Source organism: Cyprinus carpio, chromosome A24, assembly GCF_018340385.1.
Source record: "Cyprinus carpio isolate SPL01 chromosome A24, ASM1834038v1, whole genome shotgun sequence".
In the NCBI taxonomy this organism is placed as follows: domain Eukaryota; kingdom Metazoa; phylum Chordata; class Actinopteri; order Cypriniformes; family Cyprinidae; genus Cyprinus; species Cyprinus carpio.
This window is the reverse complement of record NC_056595.1, coordinates 19,570,131-19,595,640: the sequence shown is the minus strand read 5'-3', so window position 1 is coordinate 19,595,640 and position 25,510 is coordinate 19,570,131. Positions and strand designations below refer to the sequence as shown.

The 25,510-nt window shown below is 36.2% G+C and overlaps 1 protein-coding gene across 2 annotated transcripts in view; it reads right to left on the bottom strand.

Annotated features, from left to right (window-relative positions):
• Positions 1-24,197, bottom strand: part of LOC109088088 (dihydropyrimidine dehydrogenase [NADP(+)]-like) — a 79,607-nt gene extending 55,410 nt beyond the window's left edge. The window contains exons 1-2 of one of the 2 annotated variants that reach the window (XM_042714564.1): positions 23,668-24,197; positions 5,275-5,385 (exon numbers count right to left, since the gene is read on the bottom strand). In XM_042714564.1, the coding sequence (XP_042570498.1) occupies positions 5,275-5,385; positions 23,668-23,706 (150 nt within the window). In that variant the 5' untranslated portion in view covers positions 23,707-24,197. The remainder of the gene's footprint in view (positions 1-5,274; positions 5,386-23,667) is intronic. The other variant, XM_042714563.1, reaches the window with a different exon arrangement.
• Between the last annotated feature and the right edge of the window lie 1,313 nt (positions 24,198-25,510).

Here is a 25,510-nt window from a genome sequence, read left to right as displayed (position 1 = left end):
CACCAGAATTCCTAAGTATATTCCATTGGAAAGTAAAGACATAATTACTTTAAAAGCTTCAAAGAACCCTAATATCACTTAGAAAAAAAACTGTTAGTGCTCAAATTGTGGTAATTTGTCCATAATTTATTCATCTAATGAGTGTGAGGTTGAGACTAGATTCAAGGAAGACGCAAGATGATTGTGCTATAAAGGAAAATCTATTTAAGATATTCAGTTTACACTCCATCTTTGGACCTCAGCAGTGACCCGGCACGGAACAGGAATTATGAAAGCCAATTTGAATTATTTAATGAATTCCAGAAAGGATTCAAATTAAGTTTTTTTTTTTTTTTTTTGTCTCCCTTCCTTCCCTTTCATCATGTCTCATTAAAACAATTAGCTCTGATGCCTAATAAACTAGAAGCAGTCCCAACTATAAAGCCCCAGCCAATGACAGAGAACAGAGCTTGATCCTAGGAAGAAGGTCACAAACCACATACTGTACACAGAGTCACACAGTAATCAGTGTGGTTACAGGGCCTTCCTATCATCCTGCGCACTGTGTAGATGTTCAACGGGATGCTTCAGGAGACGGAGAGGTGATACATCCAATGCTCACATTTAAGGATGCACCACTATTTAAATTCTGATTACTGATAAAACAATAATTATTTTCATGCTATGGCCAGGAAAACATTAACTGAATTATATCAGAAATTGTTAAAACTATGATGTCCCATTAATTCACATTAGTAAATGCATTGCCTAAAGTTAAAACTAATATATATATATACATATGTATACACAAACAGGCAGAAATTGGTTTTATTTTATTATATATTTAATTAAATGTTCATTATCAGCCAACAAATAACCAATAATAACCAAAACATAAATGTAAAAAAACAAAAATAATATCATGCAATGTACATTTGGTCCATTTAATATCCCTGAATCAAAACTCTGATTTAATGATTCAGTTGTGTGACCTGTAAAAATTAATGTTTAAAAACAAAATCATGCCAAAACAATTCTGTCACTTCTTACATCAGGCATCATAACCTTGTATGAACTTAAACTGCTAATGTAACAACTTCTATGTTAATACTCTACAAACTAGCAGTCATTTACAAATCATAAAAGAAGGAATTCACCAAGACTAAACTGTGGCATAAACCCCAGGCAAATAAACAATGCAGGCAATGTGTAGTCAACTTGCCCCTAAGCTGATTTGTTTTAAAAAAAAATGCTAGTGTGTTTACACTAAATAACATGTGAATGCACCTACTGAGACATTTGAAAAGCCACTCTTTTCTTTGTGCCCATTGCTTTCTACTTTCTTGTCTTGCCTAAAACCAGTGGGAAAAAACATTAGCTTTTGCTTCTGGCAGATATACCTGCCCTTCACAGGACCTGGGATCATAATGCAATCTGGAGACTCATTAAATTGGATTAGACCGTACAGACAAATTATTAAAAGAAAACCATCAGTAAACAGCAGCATTATCTGCAAAAAACAAGGGCACTCCAAGAGTGTTTCCACTTCTATCTCCGCAGCCACTGCAAAACTCTGACTTGTTTTTTGTTTGGTAGATTATCTCCAGCCTCAACCTGTGCTACTGAAGCAGAAAGACAAATATTGGTAAGGCTCCGGTCAGCTAATAGTGTCGACTCGAACTGCGTTCCCATACGAGACGTCGCCTGAAGGGAAGTGTAGCCAAATCTCCTCACTGACAGTGTGCTACAGGTGCCCTGAGGGGGAGGGGAGGAAATCCGTCAGGCACCTGAGCCCTGACGGACCGAGATAACGGCTGACTACATGCCACTCTATTTTCTGGAGAACTCATTTGGAAACTATAGACACCCGGCACTCATGGATTCCCTGTAAAAACTAAGTTTATAGCCCCTCTGGCATCCAGCAAAATTCTCCAGGACAATTATGATGCCGGCTTCCGGAGCCCTACAAAAGTTATTTTAAGGATCACTAAAACGTTCATTGCTTTTTCTTTACAAAGAGGATAAATCTGTGGCAGATGATCCATACGGAAAATCATTCTCTCAACCTCTGACATTTATTGGTGAATTGACGGTGAGAAATGCATCGCATGAGAACACAGGCAGGCAAAAAGCATGCAGAAGCATTAACATTGATTTTGCAGTGAATTCTCATATACAGTGTATTAAAGGGTCAGTTCACCCAAAAATGAAAATTCGCCTATGTTTTACTCACCCTCGAAGCATCCTAGGTGTTTGTGACTTTCTTCTTTCAGAGGAATCCAATCGGAGATACATTAAAAACTGTCCTTGCTCTTCCAAGCCTTTCAATGGGGCAAGTGGGTGTTTGTTGTCAACAGTTCAAAAGACGTGAAATAAAGTGCATGCATCTGTAATAAAACGTCCCTCGCACAACTCCGTGAGGGTGAATAAACTCTGGGACGCGGAAGACGTCCAGGCGGATGACATAGAGCGTCAGCACTGCGTGGTTAGTGACGAGCGCAGAGAGAGAACAAAACAAAATGCTGGTCACGAATTAGAAGCACAAAACGAGGATTTGTAAAGAAAAACGTCGGAGGATTTCAATATAAGCCAAGAGTAGACTGGTTTTCCTTTGCTAAAGTCAGGAAACTTTGTTTCCTTTGCACCTACATTTCCCAGAGGCGTGCACGCAACACATACGTCATTCATCTTCTGCCTGCACGTCTTCGCGTCCCACAGTCAGCAGATGTGAGAAAAAAAGTGTTTATTACATTTGAAATCTGGATATTTATCTTACAAAAACACATGGATTAGCTACAGGAGGCCTTTATTCACCCCCCCGGAGCCATGTGAGAGACGTTTTATTACAGATGCAAGCACTTTATTTCACGTCTTCTGAACTGTTGACAACAAACACCCACAAACACCCACTTACAGGCTTGGAAGAGTAAGGACAATTTTTAATATAACTCCGATTGGATTCCTCTGAAAGAAGAAAGTCACATACACCTAGGATACTTCGAGGGTGAGTAAAACATGGACGAATTTTCATTTTTGGGTGAACTAACCCTTTAAGGACAACACAAACTTCCACCGCCGTAAACGTCAATATCAGAGACATGTCTTTAAAAAATAACACATATACACTACAAGTTAAAAGTTTGAAATAATTAAGATTTTTAATATTTTTGTGGAAACGATGATATAGTACTAGTCAAAAGGGGTAAGACTTAAGCAGGCAGGCAGGAAGAAAAATACAAAAGAAAAGTAAGAAAGAACTTAGAACTTTTTAACTTTCTATTCAAAGAATCCTGAAAAAAATGGTATCATGTCTCTACAAAAAAAATATTAAGCAATATTAATTCAGACTTGCCATCATATGACTAAATTACATTAAAAATGTTATTTTAAATTGCAATAATATTTTACAACATTACTGATTTTACTGTATTTATTTGAATAATACAGCCTCGGTGACCATATGGGACTTCTTTCAAAAGCTCCTAATTATCTCAAACTTGACTGCTAGTGTATTTGCACAAGCACAGCACGGCAAAAGATACACGTTTACTCCTGATACAGTAAACTCACATGCCATATGTTCAATCTATAGCACAGAGCCTCTATGAATTAAATCAGGCCTGCGATCCATCCCCCTTGATTAGAATGATGAATCAGGCAGCTGTACTTAGCAACAGTGCTGTCAGCTGGGAGAAGATAATCTCCCCTACAAAACACCTCCATCTTGTGTCTCCACATCAAACAAGCAGGAGGCTCAGTTGCCTTTAAAAGGACAGGCGAGGCATAGCGGCCACCTGCCAAAAAACACAAACCACAAACCCTCACACTGCACACAGGACATATTAGATATACTTTAAACCATGATGGCATGTGCCTGAAATCATAAGATAATTACGTTTGAGCTACTATCTGAGCTTGTGTGTTAGCGAGTGTAGCTCACCAACACGTCCTTGTCTTGTGATGAAATACCTGCTCACAGGAAATCAACCAAACTGCATGTGTGAGCCTGTATTTAACTGCTATCTTAATTTTAGTACTTAGTTATTTTTTTTATATACACACACATACAAGGCGAATAAAAACACACTCTATGCAAGAGCTGAATGCAAGCGTTCAATAGTCGTAATGTGCATTCTTGCTTCGCTGTTGCGGTAATAAAACTCAGTGCTCAAGGGGACGATAGCGTTACCTTTAAATTTAGTTTTTGTAGGAAGAAGTGTTTTAGACCTTATACCTAAGCAGACAACGCTTTGGTCATTTAATATCAAAATTCTGATTTAAGCAATTTATAATAATTTTATAAATAATAATACATTTCTAAGAATTTTTAAACAATTTTATTATAAAACGTTGTTGATAACTTTTACCTTTTTTAAACTCTAAGAAGGAAACAAGCTTTCAAAAAACTTTTTTTTATATTTAATTAACAAAAAAAATAAAAATCAACAAAAAAATTTGAAATGGAAAAAACAGCAAATAGTATTAGAGAAACTATTCATCACTCTGCCTGTCTGGACATATTTCACATTGAAAATCAAGTCTATTTTTTTCACAATGGGTGTGTGAGACAATAAATTATAAACATTACAAATAAAACTGATCAAAATTTGCAGTTTATGTCTATTAAATGTTATAAATAATTGCTTTCAAATCTAAAATCATATTAAATATATAAAAAAATATAAATATTACATTTAAAAAATAATATAAATAAAAAATTTCAAACAACTACAGTCAATGCAATTGCTTTCAAATCTAAAATGATAATGCAATGCTAAACGCCTACAATGAATCATTTGATACTCAGAAATAGCAAAAATCTTGCTGCTACAGGCACTGGTATTGATAATGACAATACAAGCATTGGCAGTACTTGCTATTTTCACTCAAATTGTTGCTGATAATATAATTTTAATACATAATATATCTAATATAATCTAATATATAAAGTATATTAAATTTAAATAAAATATATTTCATATATTAAAGACAAAGAGTTTTCACTATCTGAAGTTCTTGAGTGTTTCAGTTTAAGATCATGTAAGTGGATAAATTCGGCTTGAGTTTTTGCGGCTGTGATGTCGAACACAGCTGCTGATTTCTCAACAAGGCCGAACGAAAGGTTAAAAAGCAGCTACTGAAGAAAGCTAAACAGATGGGTCCAGAGGCAGGAAACAGCCCATCTAAAACTGGAAACAACACTAAGTTCCACTTCTCTCCGGCTGATTGGTCAGTGAGAGCTCTATTGAGGGGAAGGTGAAAAGATGAGGGTTGAGGGTGATGGAGGAGACGCACCTCACAGCCTTTCTCTGTGTTTCTTTTCCAGTGTTTTTTCTCCATTTTCTTCGTCGCAGTAGAGAGGAGTGCAGCGTGAGTCTGGACCCGAGGGTTCAAGGCCAGTATACTCTGAATAGATAGAGAAAGAGAGAGAGAAATAGTCAAGGTGTGTTAAGGTAGTTTCATATCATGCATAACTGGCGATACACAATGGCTTTTGCTTGTGTGTGTGTGTGTGTGTGTGTGTGTGTGTGTGTGTGTGTGTGTGTGTGTGTGTGTGTGTGTGTGTGTGTGAGTGAGTGAGACTGAGCACTCCCACTCACATTCTTGTTCTTGAACAAATGTGATTCTCGGCAAGGACATTTCCAGCGCTCTGGGAAAATGGCACGCTTTAAGTTTCACAGCTGAACAATTAAGAGAGTTCTGAGGACGAATCAAAAGCATGCCAACAGGCTGTCTTTAAAGAATCAGGAGTGTGTTTAGCAGATGCTTGTCATTCCTAAACTAACGTGCCGCAGCATCGTTTCACACTGGAGAGATGCAGACAGCTGACCTTCAAACCCCATCAAAATACAAAATACTCACTTCAAAAACATGCACTAGCAACTAACACAAAGACAACTTCACCACACAACAAAGCAACATCACATGAAACATAAAAAACAGAAAAACCTTAAATCATGTACAATACCACACAATAAACCACAAAAAAAAACAGTAGGAAGAAAAAAAAAATCACTTTTGCACAACAGACCTGAAGGAGGGTCCAGAATCACCCAGAATATCTTAGATACCAAAAAGCTGTAAAAACTAACCCAAACACCCTAGCAAACATGTTTAAAACAAATCAGAATGTATTAGCAACTCTACTTCAACATCCACATCACCCTAGTAACAACCTCACAGTAACAGAATGAAACTATTCAGAACCTAGCAACACTATAGTAACATGCTTAAAAACACCCTGGCAACAACAAACTTAAAATTGCCCTAGTAACCACCTAGCAACATAATTCACTCTAGCAACTGTATAGCAACACAAATGAAAAACATTTTTAACATTTCATTCACCATATAGCAACCACAGCATCCTAGCACATAGTAACACTCTAGCAACTGCATAACAAAACATTAAAAGTATTCAGAACATCTTATTCACCGTATAGCAATATGTTATTGCAACTACAACCTAGCAAATACATTGCAACTGCAACATATAAACCCTTTATTCACTATATAACAACATTTCTGCAATTACCCAGAGCACCCTAGCAACCACACAGCAACTGCATAGCAACACATTAAACCCATTTATAACACTTTACTCACCATATAACAATGGTACTGCAATTACCCACAGCACCCTAGCAACCGCATAGCAACACATTAAACCCATTTAGAACACTTTACTCACCATATAACAATGGTACAGCAATTACCCACAGCACCCTAGCAACCACATAGCAACACATTAAAACCACTTAGAACACTTTACTCACCATATAACAATGGTACTGCAATTACCCACAGCACCCTAGCAACCGCATAGCAACACATTAAACCCATTTAAAAAACTTTACTCACCATATAACAATGGTACCGCAATTAACCGCAAGGAACCACTAAGAACGGCATAGCAACACATTAAAACCACTAAGAACACTTTACTCGACATATAACAATGGTACTGCAATTACTCACAGCACCCTAGCAACCGCATAGCAACACATTAAAACCACTTAGAACACTTTACTCACCATATAACAATGGTACTGCAATTACTCACAGCACCCTAGCAACCGCATAGCAACACATTAAACCCATTTAAAAAACTTTACTCACCATATAACAATGGTACCGCAATTAACCGCAGCACCCTAGCAACCGCATAGCAACACATTAAAACCACTAAGAACACTTTACTCAACATATAAAAACGTTACAGCAATTACCCACAGCACCCTAGCAACCGCATAGCAACACATTAAAACCACTTAGAACACTTTACTCAACATATAACAACGTTACAGCAAAAAACACATAACAACCAATCTAACAATCACAGAATTAAACACATTTAAAATACACAAAAATCAAACTCAAGCCTTTGTAAAAGAGATAACAAGCAATCTCACAATGTTTGAATTATATACATTTACAATGCACCAAGCTGCTAGGCATTATAAACAGCCTACAAGCAGACTAATGAAATAATAACAAAAACTGAATTTAAACAGCGCATATTTTCTCTTTTCAAAAACAAAAAATTTAACTATTAAAATATGTAAATAATAAAAAAAACTGTAATTCATAAGTAACACAATACTTAAATATACATTAAATTTTATTGTTTATTTTATATTTATTTATTTATTTATTTTAAGGTCTTATGCTCACCCAGGCTGCATAAGATTTAGCCTAAACAAATGTATTTGAACAAAAATAGAGTAAAAAAAAAAAAAAAAAGGTTAATTATTATTATGTACTGTTTTCTATTTTTATATATTTTAAAATGTAATTTATTCCTGTTATGTCACAGTTGAATCTTCAGTATCATTACTCCAGTCTTCAGTGTCACATGATCATTTTAGACAGGTGTATTTACTAAGTGCTTTGGTTCCTTTTATAGTTTTACGACCCCATTGATGATGTCAATTACATAAATGCTTCCGTTTTATTGTTTTGAAGGCACCACAAAGCAACATTCTCTTTTTCAAGTTCCTCAGTCACTTTGAGTTATTTTTCTTTCTTTTTTCATCCTTTCCCAACAACATCGGCGACCAACCTCAATTAGTGTCCCACAGGCAATGTGACAACAACACATGAAGCTTCGTCTTTTAATATTTTCACAGTAGGCAAGATGAAAGTCTATTTCATACAGAGGTATGAGATGTTAAAAGGGACCGCAGACATTTAGTAACCCGCCTCTCTCCCGCGGCGCTTGACTCTACCATCTCTACAAACGTCCCACTCTTCCTAAAGCCAGACATCAGCCTATTAATATTTTAATTTCACACCTAATAAAATGTAGTTAAAGCACAGTGTGAGATACAGGCCGAAACAATAAAAATCCACCTCTTCGGGTTTTACAGTGTGTTACAGACAACATTACTTATCCGTTTTTATATAGTGTGCAGAAGGAAAGCTAATATGTTATTTGGGGCCAAGCCTGTAGGTAAACCGGGAGCTAATAACAAGGTTGTTCGTGGGAGTAGAAATCCTAATGGGATTCGGGGACTGTAATCAGCCTGGGGCAGCAGCGACGCAAAAACAACTAACCTCCACATTTCTAACTATTTCAGTTTGTCCTCCATGTTTGTCCTGTGGCACATTCACCAGGTTCAAAAGCAGGACTTATTAAAAGGCTTGTGATAGAAACACGGCATTTGTTTGAGGTGGCCTGAAAGATTAGATATGTTCAAACATAATTAGCAGCTGCTGTCCAATGGGAGGACAGGACACAGGAAAGTCTATGCTTTATTAATTAAGAAACGCTCTCTGCACAAAATAACTCTAGAGATCAGATCAACCTGGGGCGGTCAAAAACAAACAGCTATTAGAAGAGTTTAAACTGACGTTAGAAAAGCATATTAAGGAACATCTACATAATAGATATATGTAATTAATTATGGCAATGCTATATCCTGTAATAACTGACAAGAGCTATAAAAAAAAAATGTTATAGGCAAAACTTACTTTTTAGCCAGTAATTTTTTCTATTCGTTTTTATGATGTTTTTATTCTTAGTTTAATACTAAATTATTTTATATTTTTAAAACAAAACAAAATAAAATGACAAGACAAAAAAAGACAAAATAAGACAAAAACAAATAATAAATTACTAAATTTAAAAAACTAAATAAAATCAGATGTTTTTATCACTTTTTTTTAGTATTTCATATTTTTAAAATAAAATAAAGGATTTCTTGATTAAAAAGGGGTTCAAAAGAACTGATTTTATTTAAAGTAGAAATAGAACATGATGTAAAAATCCAAATTTTTAACAATATTATTTTAAATGGTGGTGGTTTGGCACATAATGTGCATTTAAAAATAAAATAAAATAATAACAGTGTTGCTATGCCCTGGTTATGTGTTATGATCATGCTGTTTTGGCTATATACAGTAGAGGTGCTTAAATGTCTGATTTCACATAGAACTACCGGTTTCTCCCAATAAGTTCATATAGAGCCTATTATGATAATGCTGTAAATAAGAATCTGAAAAGAAACACGCTTTAAATAAATATTTTAAGGAGGTGAATAAATCCAATCACCCCGTGACAGATTTAAGTTTCACTTTCCATAATCTGTGACCGACAGAGGAGCATCTTGGCGGCAGGGATTTAAATCTTTAACAGGACTCAAATTGACAGGCAGAGTGAAGGACTGGATTTTTTTGATCAGGTAGGGTACAAGTGATTTCAAAACATTTCAGCTGGTTTATACATATCGTGTATTATTTAACTTGTATAAGATGCATTTGGTTGAGTTGTATAGTGTAGGCCTACTTCTTTGTATGGTGATCATCTCTTCAGCACACAGCGTGAGCAGGATAAACACCAATGCATAATATTAATGACTATAAGTGGGACTGTCACATTATAATGACAATACTATTGCAATAAAACGCTGTGAATTTTAAGAGTTTAGTTGTCTTGACCTTGACACTGTTATTTACTTGGCAGTCTATGGGACAGTCATAGGCCTCCCTGTTTTCATCCTAAATATCTTAAATGGTGTTCTGAAGATGAACGAAGTTTTTACGGGTTTGGAACGACATGGGGGTAAGTGAATAATGACAAAATTTTCATTTTGGGATGGAGTATCCCTTTAAGCTAAAGTAAGTAAACAAAAAGCTATTTTGCGACTACTTCCCTGTTTCCAGCTTGATATTGACCCTCTCTCCTCAAGTGGAAAATGTACAAGAGAAACAGATGTATGCTGGGACCGGGCTAAAGCAAATGCTAACGATGCCTGACAGATGTTTACTCTGCCTCTACTACAGAACGTTTAGATCGAGAAAGAGAAGAAGCTATTTTGCTACATCTTCTGTACTTAATACTACAGTCAAGCACCATTCATACCAAAAGAGTTCCCTGATCTTAGGACAGACAGAGCACTATATATAGCGGGATCCAGTCTGAAAACATTCCTATAGGTCAGTTCCTCAAAACAGCAGCATTAACATTCTGCTAAACTACTCTTTTTATGTTCCACCTAAAGAAAACCATACCATTTTGTAACTCCATAAAATTGACTTTTTTATTATCATTAACCCTTTAAATGTTTTCAATCTATCACCAAACGTCGGAAGGACTCCACTCTGTCATGTCAAGACGCCAATGAGATCAACACCACGCATGAGATGAAATATGCATTCATACCTCCCAATCAATACTACTGTACACACTGCAGGGCAGCATTCGCATCTTAAAACATCGTTCCACAAGAGAACAGACGCATCTTTAGGGCTCAGAAGAAAAACAACATACAGATTTAGAGTATAAGCACAAATACTGTACAAGCGAAGCACTGGGTGTTCGCTCGCACAAACATCCAGGAGGCTTCTCGCTCCCCAGACAAGACTCTCGCCACAGCACAGCTGATAAATGCCAAAAGACAGTCTGAGTCAGGCATGGATTTTTGCAGTTATTCAGCAGTCCTTGTGGAGCCGAAGCCAAACAGGGGCTAACTGTGTTATCAAACAATATTTAAAACAAAAAAACACCACATTCCCCATCGTATGTGTGACCTTTGCGGTCGGAGAGGGCCGCAGCAGCCCGGAGACGCAAGCATGGTAGCACTGACAGCCCTTTCTGCGCTGGACCCATCTACATGTCTTTGATGGTTCTGCGGGGGATCCGCGGTGTCTGTTTTTATCACTCTCCACTGATCACACAGCCCAAACAGATGGAAGATCAATAACTAGCACTGCCCAGCCACATCAGGCAAACTGCAGCCCCTCAGAGAAAATCAGATAGGGAGCCTCTATGATGGACAAAAGGAAATGGCAAATCAAACTCAGCTGTACTGTAAGTGCTAATTAATGTGGGGGCTCAGGCCCGGGCTGCATTCTGCACCAAAGTGCACATGAAGTGAACTACTCTGTATAATTCAAAGGCACTCTGGTAGTAGTGTCCTGTAGCTAATCTTACACAATAATTACAAAATCTGTCTCATTTTTTTATTTAATAAAAACCGAGCTTTATTAAATGAACTATGATTTATAAGCTGTTTGCCTTCAGGGGCCTGAAACAGAGGGATTTTGGTCAATAATGATAATTAAATTATATTATGCTGAATGTGTTTTAATATGCTGGTTTAGGCCAGTCAGAGATAAATAAATACGACACTAAAACTGCCAGTAGGTGGCAGCAAGTCCCCGTTTTAATAAATGATTAATTGAATTATTCAAATCAAACGATTCATTCAAAATAGCTGATTCAATTAGAAACTAAGCATGAATGGATCGTTGAATCACTGGCTCAATTCGTTCAAAAACAGATTCATTCAAACACCACAGTGTTGTTCTGCACTGGTGTATAAAATTAATAGCACATTTGCAACACGGGCTGATATCCATGAAAGCATTCTTGCTTGTGTGATAATTATAAAAAAAAAAAAAATAATAGAGAGATATTTGTCTTTCATTACTTGAATGATATGGCCATTCTAATTGCAATCTAGACTTTTTTTTTGCTTTTGGACTCTCAAGGCATGTTTTTCTTTGTTTTTTGCAAAGTCAGTGACGTACCCCATAATGTCATCTCTCAGTATTGTTTCTCTGTCCCTCACAGTCACACATACAGCACAAAAATGTTGCACAAAGACTAAAGTCTCAAATCCAAAGAGATATTCTTTATAAAAGTTAGACTTGTCCACGGCCTCCTAAAACGGCTCGTTTAAACACGCCCCCACATGTCTACGTCACTGTGTGGGAATATTTGCATAACACTGCTGAAATGTAAAAAGAAAGAAGGCCTAACTTTTATTCTCGTTGTAATATTGCTGCTGCCGCCGCCAGGTCGTGGAGATGCTGTGTGTTTCGCTGTGAAAGCGAAACTACTTTCTTTGGCCTTCCAAAAGAGGACGATATCCGCTTTGTCATGCCTAGAGCTGATCTGTGCTAGTCACTGAGGAAATACATCAACATCATGCTGTGGATCGCCAGATCGGCTTTCACTGTGGACGAAGTAGAGTCCAGTCCGGGGTCGTCACATGTGGTTGCCACAAGCCCTCCGGCCGTGCCGTTCTCAAGCCCGCCTCCACTCACTCTAGGCCACTGTTCACTCTAAGCCTCCAGCCTCCACTCACTCAGCCCACCGTGTGAGACGCTGTGTGTTTAGTTGTGAAAGCGAAACTACTTTTTAAAGAGTACACAACTAGAAATCAGTGGTTAAGTTGCATTTACAACACGGTTCCAGAACAGTTCAACCCAAATATTCAGATCAACACAACACATTTAATACAGTTTCCTGACCCTAAGAGTAGCCTACAATGCGTCTGTGCTCAAAGGCTGTTTCTATAAAGTGGGGCAGTTCCAACTTTGCAAGGACAGTCTGGAGCTTCTGACTCTCAGCCTGTAAGTACTTTTTTTATATTTAAAGAATTTGCCACTGATGATTCAAACGCAAGTTTTAAGCAGTGTAGAGTAGTGTTTGTCACAAATGCAGACATTGTTTTATGTTTACGTGGCGCGATACACAACCCAGGGCGTAAAAACACAGTATTAGTCATTCTAATCAGTAATAATGTCCCCACTGGATGCAGCAAATGCCTCTATTGTAATGGGTTTTATTGGTTTTGTCTCGTCGTGCCGGGAGATGGCATCACAGTATGGTAAGGGGTGTAACATTTCCGCCACACGCTTGAGGTATTCGGCCAATCACAACAAACTGGATAGCTGGCCAATCAGAGCACACCTCGCTTTTCAGAACGATGAGCTTTGTAAAAATCAACACGTTTCAGAAAGGCGGGACATAGAGGAGCAACAATGTACATTACATGGAAAATAATGTGTTTTTTGAACCTTAAACTGCATAAACACATTGCATTACACCAAATACACAACATAAATTTACTTCTATCAAAATAATATCAAACCTATAAACTCAAACAAATAAAACATCAAAACTTATCACCTCAACCATTTAAAGAACGTCAAAAGTCACGCTTGAACCCTTTTGCACAAAAAATTTTGAAAACCTGCTTGAGCTTGTGTGCAGCTCGTATTAAGTTCTGATTGGTCAATTATCATTATTTAGTTTGTAAATTATCACACGAGTAAGAGAATTTTAACATTCCCTTTACATGACAAGTTTTACATAATACACAACATTATCAACCTAAATGGGATGGTAAGGGGTTTTACAGAAGGTAAATGCTTTTTGCCACCCTATTACAATCACTAAACCTGCATTTATTTTATCAATATACAGTAAAACAGTAATATTATTACAACATAAAATAACTATTTTCAATATGAATATATTTAAAAATGTAATTTATTCCTGTGATGCAAAGCTGAATTTTTAGCATCTCTACTCCAGTTTTCAGTGTAATATGATCCTTCAGAAATCATTCTAATATGCTGATTTGGTGATCAAGAATAATTTCTTATTATCACTGTTGAAAAAAGTTGTGCTGCTTAATATTTTCATTATTTTTTTTATTTTTTTTAAATCATATGAGTCATTTGCACTATGTTTATGGAGCTTTTTAAATTTTAGGAGCTTGACAGTCCCTGGTAACTATTCACTTTCATTATGTGCACAAAAGCAGCATTGACATTTTAATAATCTTCTCATTCTGTGTTCCATGGAAGAAAGAAAGACTACAGCTTTAAAATGACAAGAAGATACATTACAGATTATAGAATTTTCATTTTTGTGTAAACTATTCATTAAACACACTGATAGAATGGCAACAGACCCATCCACCATTTGGCCAGGTGCATGTCCTAAGAGCAGTACCCTGCATTTTTTATTTTATTTTTTCTCCCAGGGCTGGTTTTAAGATGGTGACACATACTTGAAACATTTATATGGTTATTAGCAGAGCAGCTGGTACTGCTCTTTTGCTGTCTAATCAATAACAGCACCATATTGTGCAATAAATTACATTCACTGTCCTTTTGCTGCACACTAGAGAACCTCCAATGCCTTAGTATGCATGAGGCGCTGCTGTTCTTAGAGTACATGGTGCGAACATGAAGCTAAAATTTAACTCTAACACCTTAATCCCCTTGAACAGAAAATAATTTAAAGCTAAAAAAAAGTGGAGAGTAACTAAACATCAGCTGGCAAGCCGCCACCCTGTTCTGTCTTTGGCTCAAATCAATAAGGGTATTTCCACATATTGATCTACCGTTAGCGAAATAAAGATCAGCAGTATCAAACACAGGCTTTGAATATAATTTGTTATCCCATAAGATTCGGAACAGTATATGAGACAGATACGTATAACACATCAAATTCTCATCTGGGCCGAAGTACTTCAAAAATGTATCCACTTGAAAACCTGAAAATAATCAAATATCAGTGAGAGAGACAACTGAATGTCATACAGATTCTCAGGAAATGGTGCCATTTATGTGAGGTGTGCCTCCCCAATATACCACTGACATAATTAACAGACTAATGAACTGTCACATAATTTGAGTCAATTTTGTTTACTGTGTAATGCAAAAAAATAATAATAATAATAATTCAAATAAACCTTGGTTGTATTTCCACATTTGCTTTCATAGGAGAACTGGCCAGTTGGTTTGTTAAATCAAATTTATAAAATGAATTCTAACTAGATAGTTTTGCATTGATTCAACTCCTAAAAACGTGGTAAAAAAATAAATATATTTTTAAAAATATAAATAATAATAATAATAATAATAAATGTAGGATCCAAAACATGTTTTGACAGAGAAAATATGATTTCTTTAAAATTTATGTTTTCAAATGATTAAGTGATTTAAAAAAAAGTGATTAAAAATCTACTAAAATTAATGTGATTTTAAAATAAGATTTCTTTAAAAGTTTAGCATTAATGTTTCCAAGTGGAGTGAAAAAATTGGAGGAAATACGTTTTTCAAAAATAAATATATAAATAAAAATCTGATATTCACCACTGGCGCTGTTTCCCAAGAACGACGTTTTAAACATATTTTTCCTAAACTAATTTGTTTCACAATATTGATATAATCACTGAAACTCATAAACAGCTGTCATCCTTCATGCATGATATTACTTCAGTCAAAAAGAAATGACTAAAGATTGGGTCCGTTTAGTTAAATTAAGGAGCTTGTGAGTCATTTAGCTCATTTTTTAAATTGTCAAGCCTTCACGTTACGCATGTCTACACCAGAGGAACTTTCATAACCTAGGATCTTTTAAAACAAGACATTTCAATTCAGAAAAAATGGTCCTATGGATTCTAAGTCAGCAACTTCAGAGTATAGAGAAATGATCTTAGAGTCAGGCAGTGAAAGGAAAGGCTTGTCAGACTGACTTTCTCCACTGAGAATAAAACAAAAAATACATACAGATCACTCAATTCTTCCCCATTGCCAAGGCATTGAAGGCTGTAAAATTTGCTTGCTGGGAAATGTGGGTGGACAGCAAGGGAAATATGAGACTGAACAAAATACAGACAGTAAAATTTGACCAAATAGATGATCCAAACATAATCAAAAGTTCACTTTCCTCTCTATATCTCACCTAAAAGGCATTTAAGTGCTTACAGAGGTCGTTCATTCTAAAATTGACATATTTATTCATTTAAACACCCTCGTGGCTTTCCAAACCTGGATGATTTTGTTTCTTCTGTGCAATACAAAAGCAGAAATTTAGCGTAATGTCTGAGCTACTTACTTCTACACACTGCAAAAAAAAGATTTTTTTCAAGTTGTAAATAAAACAAAAATACCATCTCAGTCTTTCTACTTCAAAATTTCATGTTTCAATGTGCTACTTGGTGATTCCTTGTAATCATTTATGAAATTGATCAATTCTTAAGTGAAAATGGTCTCAACATAAATTTTCTGTGTACACTGTTAAAAAGTTATTTTTTGAAGTTGTAAATAAAGATGATTGTATGTTTTACAAGACAATACTATTTCAGAATTTCTACTTCAATATGTCATGTTGACTTCAATGTGTTACTTGCCATTTCTTTGTGTGAAAAGAAGTGAAAGATTAGGGCCTGCCGAAAGGTAGGGGGGCGTGGATAAAGGTCTTTCTAACTGGTTAAGGTTAGGGTTAGGGGTTTGTTTCTGTTGCAGCATTCACCTTTCGCCACGCCCATTACTCCAACCTGCAGCTACCCCTGTCTCAAATTATCTAGCAATTTTTTAGTGAAAATTGTTACTAAACCAATTTTATTTTAATTTTTTTCAGTATACAATGAAAGTGGATGGTGTCCAGGTGCTGTCAATCTCTAAAAAGAAAAAAAAAGCACCATAACATTCATAAGTCTTCTGAAATCATTTGATTTCTTTGTGAAATTGAAGTCGCTATTCAATAAAAATCTTGCATGACAGCGATGGTCACCATTCGCTTCAATCATATGGAAAAGTGCAGATTCAATATTATGCTCTAAATTTCTCCTTTTGCATCGCACGAAAGAAAAACAAAGTCATACAGAGTGAGTAAAGGGTGACAGAACTTTTATTTTTAGGTGAACTATTCCTTTGAGGCAATCTGTGCTTTTTGTTTGTCTCCTATCTGTCCTGCAGAGGGCGTCTGAAGGTGCCAGTCAGCAGCGTATGAATCGTTTACTCTCCCTCTCTCTGTGCCAGCTAGACTAACCTGCCAGCCTAAAACCCTATGAAAACCCTCCCCCTAGCCTGTCAATCAACTCCCCCAGCCACTCACTACACAGCATCGGGCACATCTGGACACTCCTTCTGCGAGGCGGTTTAATTCAGTAATGGCCAATATGAGCCAGAGCCTCATTACGCAGCATTTGAAATGGTCCCTGGCCATGTTGAGGCTCGAAAAACAATTAGCAGAGAAACAGAAGGGAAATGAACTGTAAAGAATCAGGGCTTGATGACTGAGGCTTTATCTGCTCTCAGTGGAGAAGAAGCAGAGAGAGAGAGAGGGGGGATTGGGAAAAGGAAAAAAAGGATTAATATGCCACATGCTTCTTGGGTGTGTAAACGAGCCGACTGGCCTGAGGGAGCCTGGGCGATGAACTCCACTAAAGGGGACTGAGTTTGCAGACAGAGATTGCAGCAGACAGAGGGGTCACATGTTATCAGGTGAACAGGTACGGCCCCCCCGGGGGATCGGAGGAAGAGGGGAAGGTGGGATGAATCATGCAGCCAGGTATGTGCTGCCTTTGCAGAAGATTCTCTGCTTGCATTCAAGGGACAGTGGCTCTGTGACAGACCCCTCCGTACCATCTGTACTGATTGATTGCAAGAGCAGTCTGACCCAACCCTGGCAGAGGTGCAATTACTGATCCACCACTGCAACAAACAACACGCCTGCCTGCATCTGAAACAGAGACAGCAATCAAAATACAACACACAGCAGGGTGGAATCAAAGTCACTTTGAGGCAAGTCAGTTTGCTTGGCGGCATACAAATACAGCTGAAAAAGATTAGGTTTCAGTAACATATGCGTCACATTATTGACCAATGTCTATTAATTTATTCAAAAGTCAAACAATATATACGATTTTATTCCAGATTTGAAATATGGGTCAGAGGTGTATAAGACTGTCCAAACCGCTTAAAAAACAAGAAAAATACTGTTTGAATGTGTCAAGTTCTTAGAAATGTTATATTCATTGGTTAACTTTTATGTCATTTTTTCAGAGAGGTTTTAATTTATTATATAACTCAGATTTGTATTTAGTTTGTGTATGGTTTAGTTCAGGTTGTAAAATGTCATGGGGTTTGACTCCTTAAAACTATTTCTGACTTAATAAAGAATTATGAACTTAGTTATAAATTAATAATTTTTGGAAATACTTGTAAATTACCTTTAAAATACATAAAATACTTAATTTAATTAAGTTTTCTTAACATTCTGTCTGTAATAAAAATGTCACTCGATGGTTACACCAGAATCTAACATGAATACATTTAAAACACATTTAAACTAGATTATTTTGACCATTGACTGTTTTTTTTTTTTTTCAAATTCTGAATAAAATTGGCTAATAATGAGAGCTTGCTTGTTTACCAATATCATCTTCTTTTTCAGGTATTTTTCATGATAATGTTCGTAACGCACATAAACATTCTAAAGCAAGCAAATGCTATCACACGTACTAGGCGATAATCAGGAAACATGATTTTAGGAGTAATGTCTGCCTGTAGGCGACCTCACCTTGCACAGCAGCGGAGCAGCTAAAGCATCTGCGTGGTAAACCAGCGCAAATTGTACTGAAAACATGATCCAACATCCATTCCTGATGCTAAATTTACATCTACATTGTGCAGGGGGTAAACAGAGAGAGGGAGATGCGAAATGTTTTGCAGCTACAGTCTTAAGGGTTAAAAAGCAGAGCGCTTGCAGCCTCAGTGATTTGCAATAACATGCAAGCTTTTCGAGTGGCCAACTATTTCCATAAAATTTAATTTGCATTTTATTTTGGAGCAATCCCCTGTCAGCGTTCCAGACGTCTGATGAGAGCGCGGGCCGGGAGAGGCGCAGAGGTCTGCCAGCGGAGTCATACCTCTTTGTTTAAATGCTGTATTGCTGTGGGTTTTTTAATGAACTTTAATAGCAGTCCAGGAGGATTTTAATTAATCTACATGTGCGCACAAAAGGGCCCCACATTTAGCGCTTTCAGAAGTGCGGATGGATATTAAAATAAGACATCTGACAGAACTGCAGAAAAATATTGAGGATTTAATTGATCCAGAGATGGCAATTATTATGAGATTTAGAAAGCCATTTTCAATGGCAGACAGGAGTCATTTAGTCCCAGTCTTAAGTGCAGCAAAGAGCTGAAGGTCACGTCAGTGTTGTCATTACGGCCTGAATAAAGATGCTAATGAAGGGCTTGACTTACTCTCCTTTGCTCTCCATAAAGGTTGCATAAGTGTCGCCCGGCATGGAGATGCAGCCATCTTTACACATATTAACATGTGACGGGTTTCACGACGAGAGCAAGTGCTAAACATTTTCCACCTCGCGTAGCGTAACCAACACTATTATGTTCACAATCAACCTAAAAGCTGACGCAAGGTACCATGGGCAAATACCCTTTAAATGGAGACGTTAAATAAGGATATAACCATAATTGGGTGCTATTCAAATGAACATTAAAGAAATAGTTCACCCAAAATTGAATATTTTGTCATCATTTAGCCTACTCACCCTCATGTTGTTCCAAACCTGTATGACTTTCTTTCTTCTGTTGAACACACACAAAAAAGATATTTTGAAGGATGTTGGTAACCAAACAGTTGCTGGCAGCTATTGACTTATGGAAATCAGTGGCTACGAGCAACTGTTTGGTTACCAACATTCTTTAGAATATCTTATTTTGTGTTAAAAAAAAGAAAAGAAGGACATGCATACAGGTTTAGAACAACTTGAGGATGAGTAAATTATGACAAAATATTCATTTTTTGGGTGAACTATGCAAGTTATGAAGAGTATTTATTATGTAACATCAGCCATATATTAAATCTACTTCTCTCGCTTTCTGCTATAACCACTCAGCAAAACATTAAACTTTAAAACACGAAAGTTTATGGCCATAACTCATTATTGTATAACACACCAACTAAAAGAAAACTCCTACTCAACAACAGCAGATATATTCTCTATATTAGATACATCCTTGCCAGAGGCTATTTCAGAAAATGGCGTGGAGCAAATCGGCCATGGCAAAAGTAAATGACGCCCATGCTTTTTTAATTGTCTTAACAACTATAGAATTATGAACATCTGCAGTGCCTCTTCAGCAATCTACTACACCATATACTGTGAAATACTATACAGACTACAGCAGTTATCAAGAAGAGGTGAGTATGCACTAGTGTAGGGTTTGGTGGACAGAAGTTCACAGCATTTCACCAGTATTCCCACCACCTAAACAAAAGCGTGAGGATTTGATGTGTTGAAAGTGAAGAATTTAAGACGCATATTTGTAAATTCCAGTGTTAGTTGATTCTTGTAAAGAGTGAACCCAAATGTGAAATCCTTTAAATATAACCATTTCCATTAGCAGTAGAGTCGTGCAGCCCTATAGACTTAATAAAATAGATATATTATCTGTTTACTTGCATGTCACCATTAACTGATATCAGAGATCTGTGAACATTAATGTGCTGTTAACTTCACGTTAAATTTCAAATACTAACTTAAAATCTCAAGGGGTACTTCATTAAAATATTTTACAAAAAAAGTTCAGGAACCTCTTGCACTAGGATGCTAAACCAGACACATCATTAAACACAGCAAGCATATTCTGAAATCTCTGGCTTTGACACCAAAGGGGGTTTACCTGTGGAGCGAGAAAAACACACTGCCAGATATCTGATTGGCTTTCCTAAACACATTCACATGTTGAACAACCTAGAGCGCTGGATCAGAAAATAAACACATGAATTTGTTCACTCCCAGTTAAACAGCTTTAGTGAAAGTAGTACAGAGAATTTTTTAATATATTACTGCTGCATTGTTGAATCTTGAAAAAGCACCTACAAAACAAACGTTCATCTTATGTTTAATGGAAATGTCATAAATTATATTAAAATTCTGTTTTAAAATAAAATAAATGGATAAAATGACATTAAGAAATTCAGTTCTGTTCACAATGATTTATATAGCATTTTTCACAAGCGTGTTTGTGGCAGGCAGTGATGTAGAAGCAGCCATTGATGATCTTCTGTGGAGGCGGGGTTTAGCCACACTATTACATCATAAAGTGGCACATTCCTCAACCTGTCATTTTGGCAGATTGGCTTCAATATAAGCTTTTTTTAAACTAATGAGAAAGTTCTGAGTTCTGAAACTTACAGGATGTTTTTAATAGTACAATGACCTCTTATACTGTATGTCAAAAGTTGGATTTCTCAGTTCATGACCCCTTTAAATCTAAATGTAAGAATGAATGTTTGGCTGCTAATAAACTTCATCACTTCGGAGTTGGCGCTCAGAATGCGTTTGTAAATGTTTTTGTGAAGCTTTTGGGACTTTTCTGTAAAATCTAATTTGCTATTTTAGCTCTGTCACCATTCATTGTCAGACATGCTATTGCAACTCTATGAAGAAAAGGCAAAGGATTAAGTTAAAATCGGCCAGTCACACTGACTAAACATCAGAAGAAGAAAAAAAAGAGAATCTGACTGAACTGCTATCATAGGCCACAGAGCCGAAACAGGTAACAGTGAAATACAGGGAGAGCTGCACGTCCTTATTCTCCTGATTTATTTAATGTTATAAACCGACTTGTGATTCTCACATGGTTAGCAGTACAGCTTATTAACCACATGGTTGTGAGACGCATTACAGCATTGCAGTCTGCAAGACTACAGACCTAACTAACCGTATAATAACTGGGAAATGGGATTATCTGGACATGCCATTATTTCCAGTGTTCACTGCCTGTTTGGATCGCAATACTTTTTACAACAAGCTGAACGCCAAATGAATGCAGAAGCTGTCTATAGCACAACCCTTAAGGCATGCATATATCATTAAAACACTTCAAAATGGTTTTAAAAGAAATCCTGTGTACCACTGAAATGATTGGCAACAATTCTATTGTACTTCAACACTTTTCTACAACGCACATCATTTGTATTCAACTAGTGGAACAGAATATGTTATGGCAGCATTCCAGGAACACTTTCCTGATCTTAACAACCAGTATCCTCACACCCACAGAGGTGTTCAAAACAGCACACTAGCATACTACTCTCATTATTTTTGCAGTATGTATACTGTGCACAATATGAGAACCTTCTGTATGCACAGAATGCCCAGATGATTTAAAGGAATAGTTCACCTAAACTGTGCATGTTTGTGAGAAACAAATCTGGCATTTTAACTTTAAACTGGCTATAATACCAGCCCATAATCCGTACTAACACTTCCTTGAGCCAAAAAGATCATCCCCGATGTCGTCTCACTTCAAAATCCAATCCATTTATTTGTTTTAAACTGTTTTCACTTGTAATATTACACAATATTATGGATAGAGGACTCCAACATTGCCTCTGACTACTTTAGCTGGATGCAGCGGTTTTAAAGTTAAAAATGTGTTAATGATGGATTTGAGCTTTTCATTTCACAAGGTGTTAACTGATAACTGATGTCACATGTACTATTTTAACAATGTCCTTACTATTTTTCTGGGCCTGGGAACGTTTTGGTGGGTCTATGCAGGGTCAGAAAGCTCTTGGATTTCATCAAAAATATTTTAATTTGTGTTTCAAAGATGAACAAAAGTCATACGGGTTTAGAACAACATGAGGGTGAATAATTAATGACAGAGTTTTAGTAAACTTGAAGCTAAAGTTAAGTTAACAAAATATTTATTTGTCCATCTGACAGCTAAATTCAATTATGAATTTGAAATAAACTTCAGGTAACTGTAAATGTCCATCTGAATAGTAAAATTCAAATGTACGACTCAGCAAATCCATTAAAATAATTTACAAGAATTGCAAACAACTAATGAATTGTGATTTTTATTATCTCAACATGGTGTTTGTTATGATGCATTTTAACAAGTAATATACAGGCAGTGATGCATGTGCATAGTTCTGATCTCCTGTCTCAACATAATATACATGTAACATAATACAATTTATTCTTAATCATTATATGGTTAGTTTCTATTAATATTGAAAGCTATAGTATATGCTTAATATGTAGCTCTGCTTGACACACACTATGCACTGGTCCACATACTAATAAAAAAAAAGTATGCAGAAATAGAGTCTAAGCTGCTCACTATGCACTACTCGAATACTTCAACACAGCCATACACAAACAGACATACAGTACACAGCAGGAATGGTGCATAAAGGGTTAACTGAACACTATAAAAGTCTGTTTTGTTAAAACTGTACAAAATGTATTGTCATGAAAGACTGATATAGGAATTCAAAGTAACCGACAATTGTTAAAATAAGTGACTTAAGAAGAAACTTTGACCTGAAACACTCAACTACAGCCTGAACTTTCATACTTCCAGAAAAACAACAATGTGTGATTACTTTTAAAGGGAACTTATGGACATTAATAAAGTTGGATACAAAGTTAAGGATTTTCACATGAAAAGGCGACAATTTAACACTGAGAAATAATTCAAGTCTTCTTTCACCAAGTAAGTTACTGCATTAATGTTTAGTAACGTACCACAGATTCATCTCAACGCACATCAGACTGGGAACATAACAATACACGTTCATTTCTGTTATGATACACAGTGTTTATACCTCGATATCCGGCAGCTCCTTGCTCAGCATTCGAGCCATTTTTCCTCCAAATCAAAAAGAAGGAAGATGAAATGAAGCCAGAGCAATAAAAGTGTTTGTATTCCGACGATAGTCCCGCTTTCGACGCGTAAGTTACAGGTTTACTTCCAGAATTGAATCGACGTCTTTCTTGGGAAACCACAGGATCCTTTCGCGTATCTAGTCAGATTTGCTGAAAATCGTCCACTGCGACATCGAACTGACAGTTAAAGCAACCGCTGATGTCTAGAGCTCCTTGAGGGGCTGATGGTGGGCACCTGTGGAGGGTCTTTCAGATGGCAGATAAAGTTTGTTTGACGCTAACTTTCTGCAGACCGCACATGCGCGTGGGGACGCCGTGTTTACTAGCAGCTCTTGGTCAAATGAAGATGCGGATAAATGTAAACACAATGCTAACTTTGATTCCTACGGTGCCCGGGAGGTGACATGGTCGGTTCACTTAGTAAATAACTCGTGGGCACGTCATAATATGTCACGAGATCATTTCGACGAGGTAATGACATTCTTATGTCGTGGCCTCGAGATGCTATGTATGTTGAGGGAACGACTTATTTTTCTTGTGGCCACGAGCAAAAGCAAACCTGCGTGACCATAGTAACCCGGGATTATCAGAGATGGATTTATTAATATTTTATTTTGAATTAAGAAATTATTATATTATTTATTATAGAAAGTATTACATTATTGAATTATTATATTAACTATAGGCCTTGGTTACCGGACTGTATTATGTGCGGTAGTCAGCATTCATTCAGTTGAAGTTTATTATGAATACATATTACATAAAGTGTATAATATAAAATAGGCCTACAAGAAAAAAAATTTATCCATCCTATAGTCTTGTAAGTCCATTAACTGATCATGTTTTTCCCGTAATATTTGTATATTATTATTATTATTAGCCTATTATTATAGGTTATATTTTTATATTAGTTTATATTTTTTTTCTTAATTTCGATCTCTTATCATTCTGAATAATTTTGTAAATAATAGCCTACTGTAAATCCTCGACATGCCAATAAAGCTTTGATTATGCTGACTGGAATTTTTGCTGGAATGCAGTTTAAATTTAACATATATTTTATTTTGGCTAATTAATAGACTGTAATTATTAATACTATAGTGTTTTGTTGAGGAATTAATCATTCACGTAGTTTCATTTGTTAATGAAAACGAAAGCCTCTAATTTATCATCACACATGGGCATAAATACAATCATAAAGTCAAAACTTTATTGGAATAATTGTCAGGCATTTATTTGCAAAAGCAAATACCAGCATAATTATACAAAACGTAAACTAGGTAAAGCGATACACAAATTGAATTCCCTCAACATAAGAAGTCGTGGCCATGAGAACTGGATGTTGTTCCCACAACATAATATCACATTCCCAGGAGTTAATATGACATTCCCACAATTTAATAAAATGTGGCCACGAAATATCACATTCCCACAAGTTATTATGTCGTGGCCATGACAAAACTAAGTAAACCAAACATGTCACCTCCCTGGCACCTTAGATTCGTAATGCCAATACATTGATGTTCTATTATGTTTACATATAATACATTGCAAGTGTATTTACCAATAAACTAATGATTTATAATGTTTTATATATATATATATATATATATCTATATATATATATATATATATATATATATATATATATATATATAACATCTATACATTTTTTTTTTCTTTTTTTATTATCACTACTACTATTTTTACATTGCCACTTGATAAGGGGTTGTGGATGGCTGCAATTGCAATTGAGTTGCAAGGTGTTTTGAAAGCTTGTTG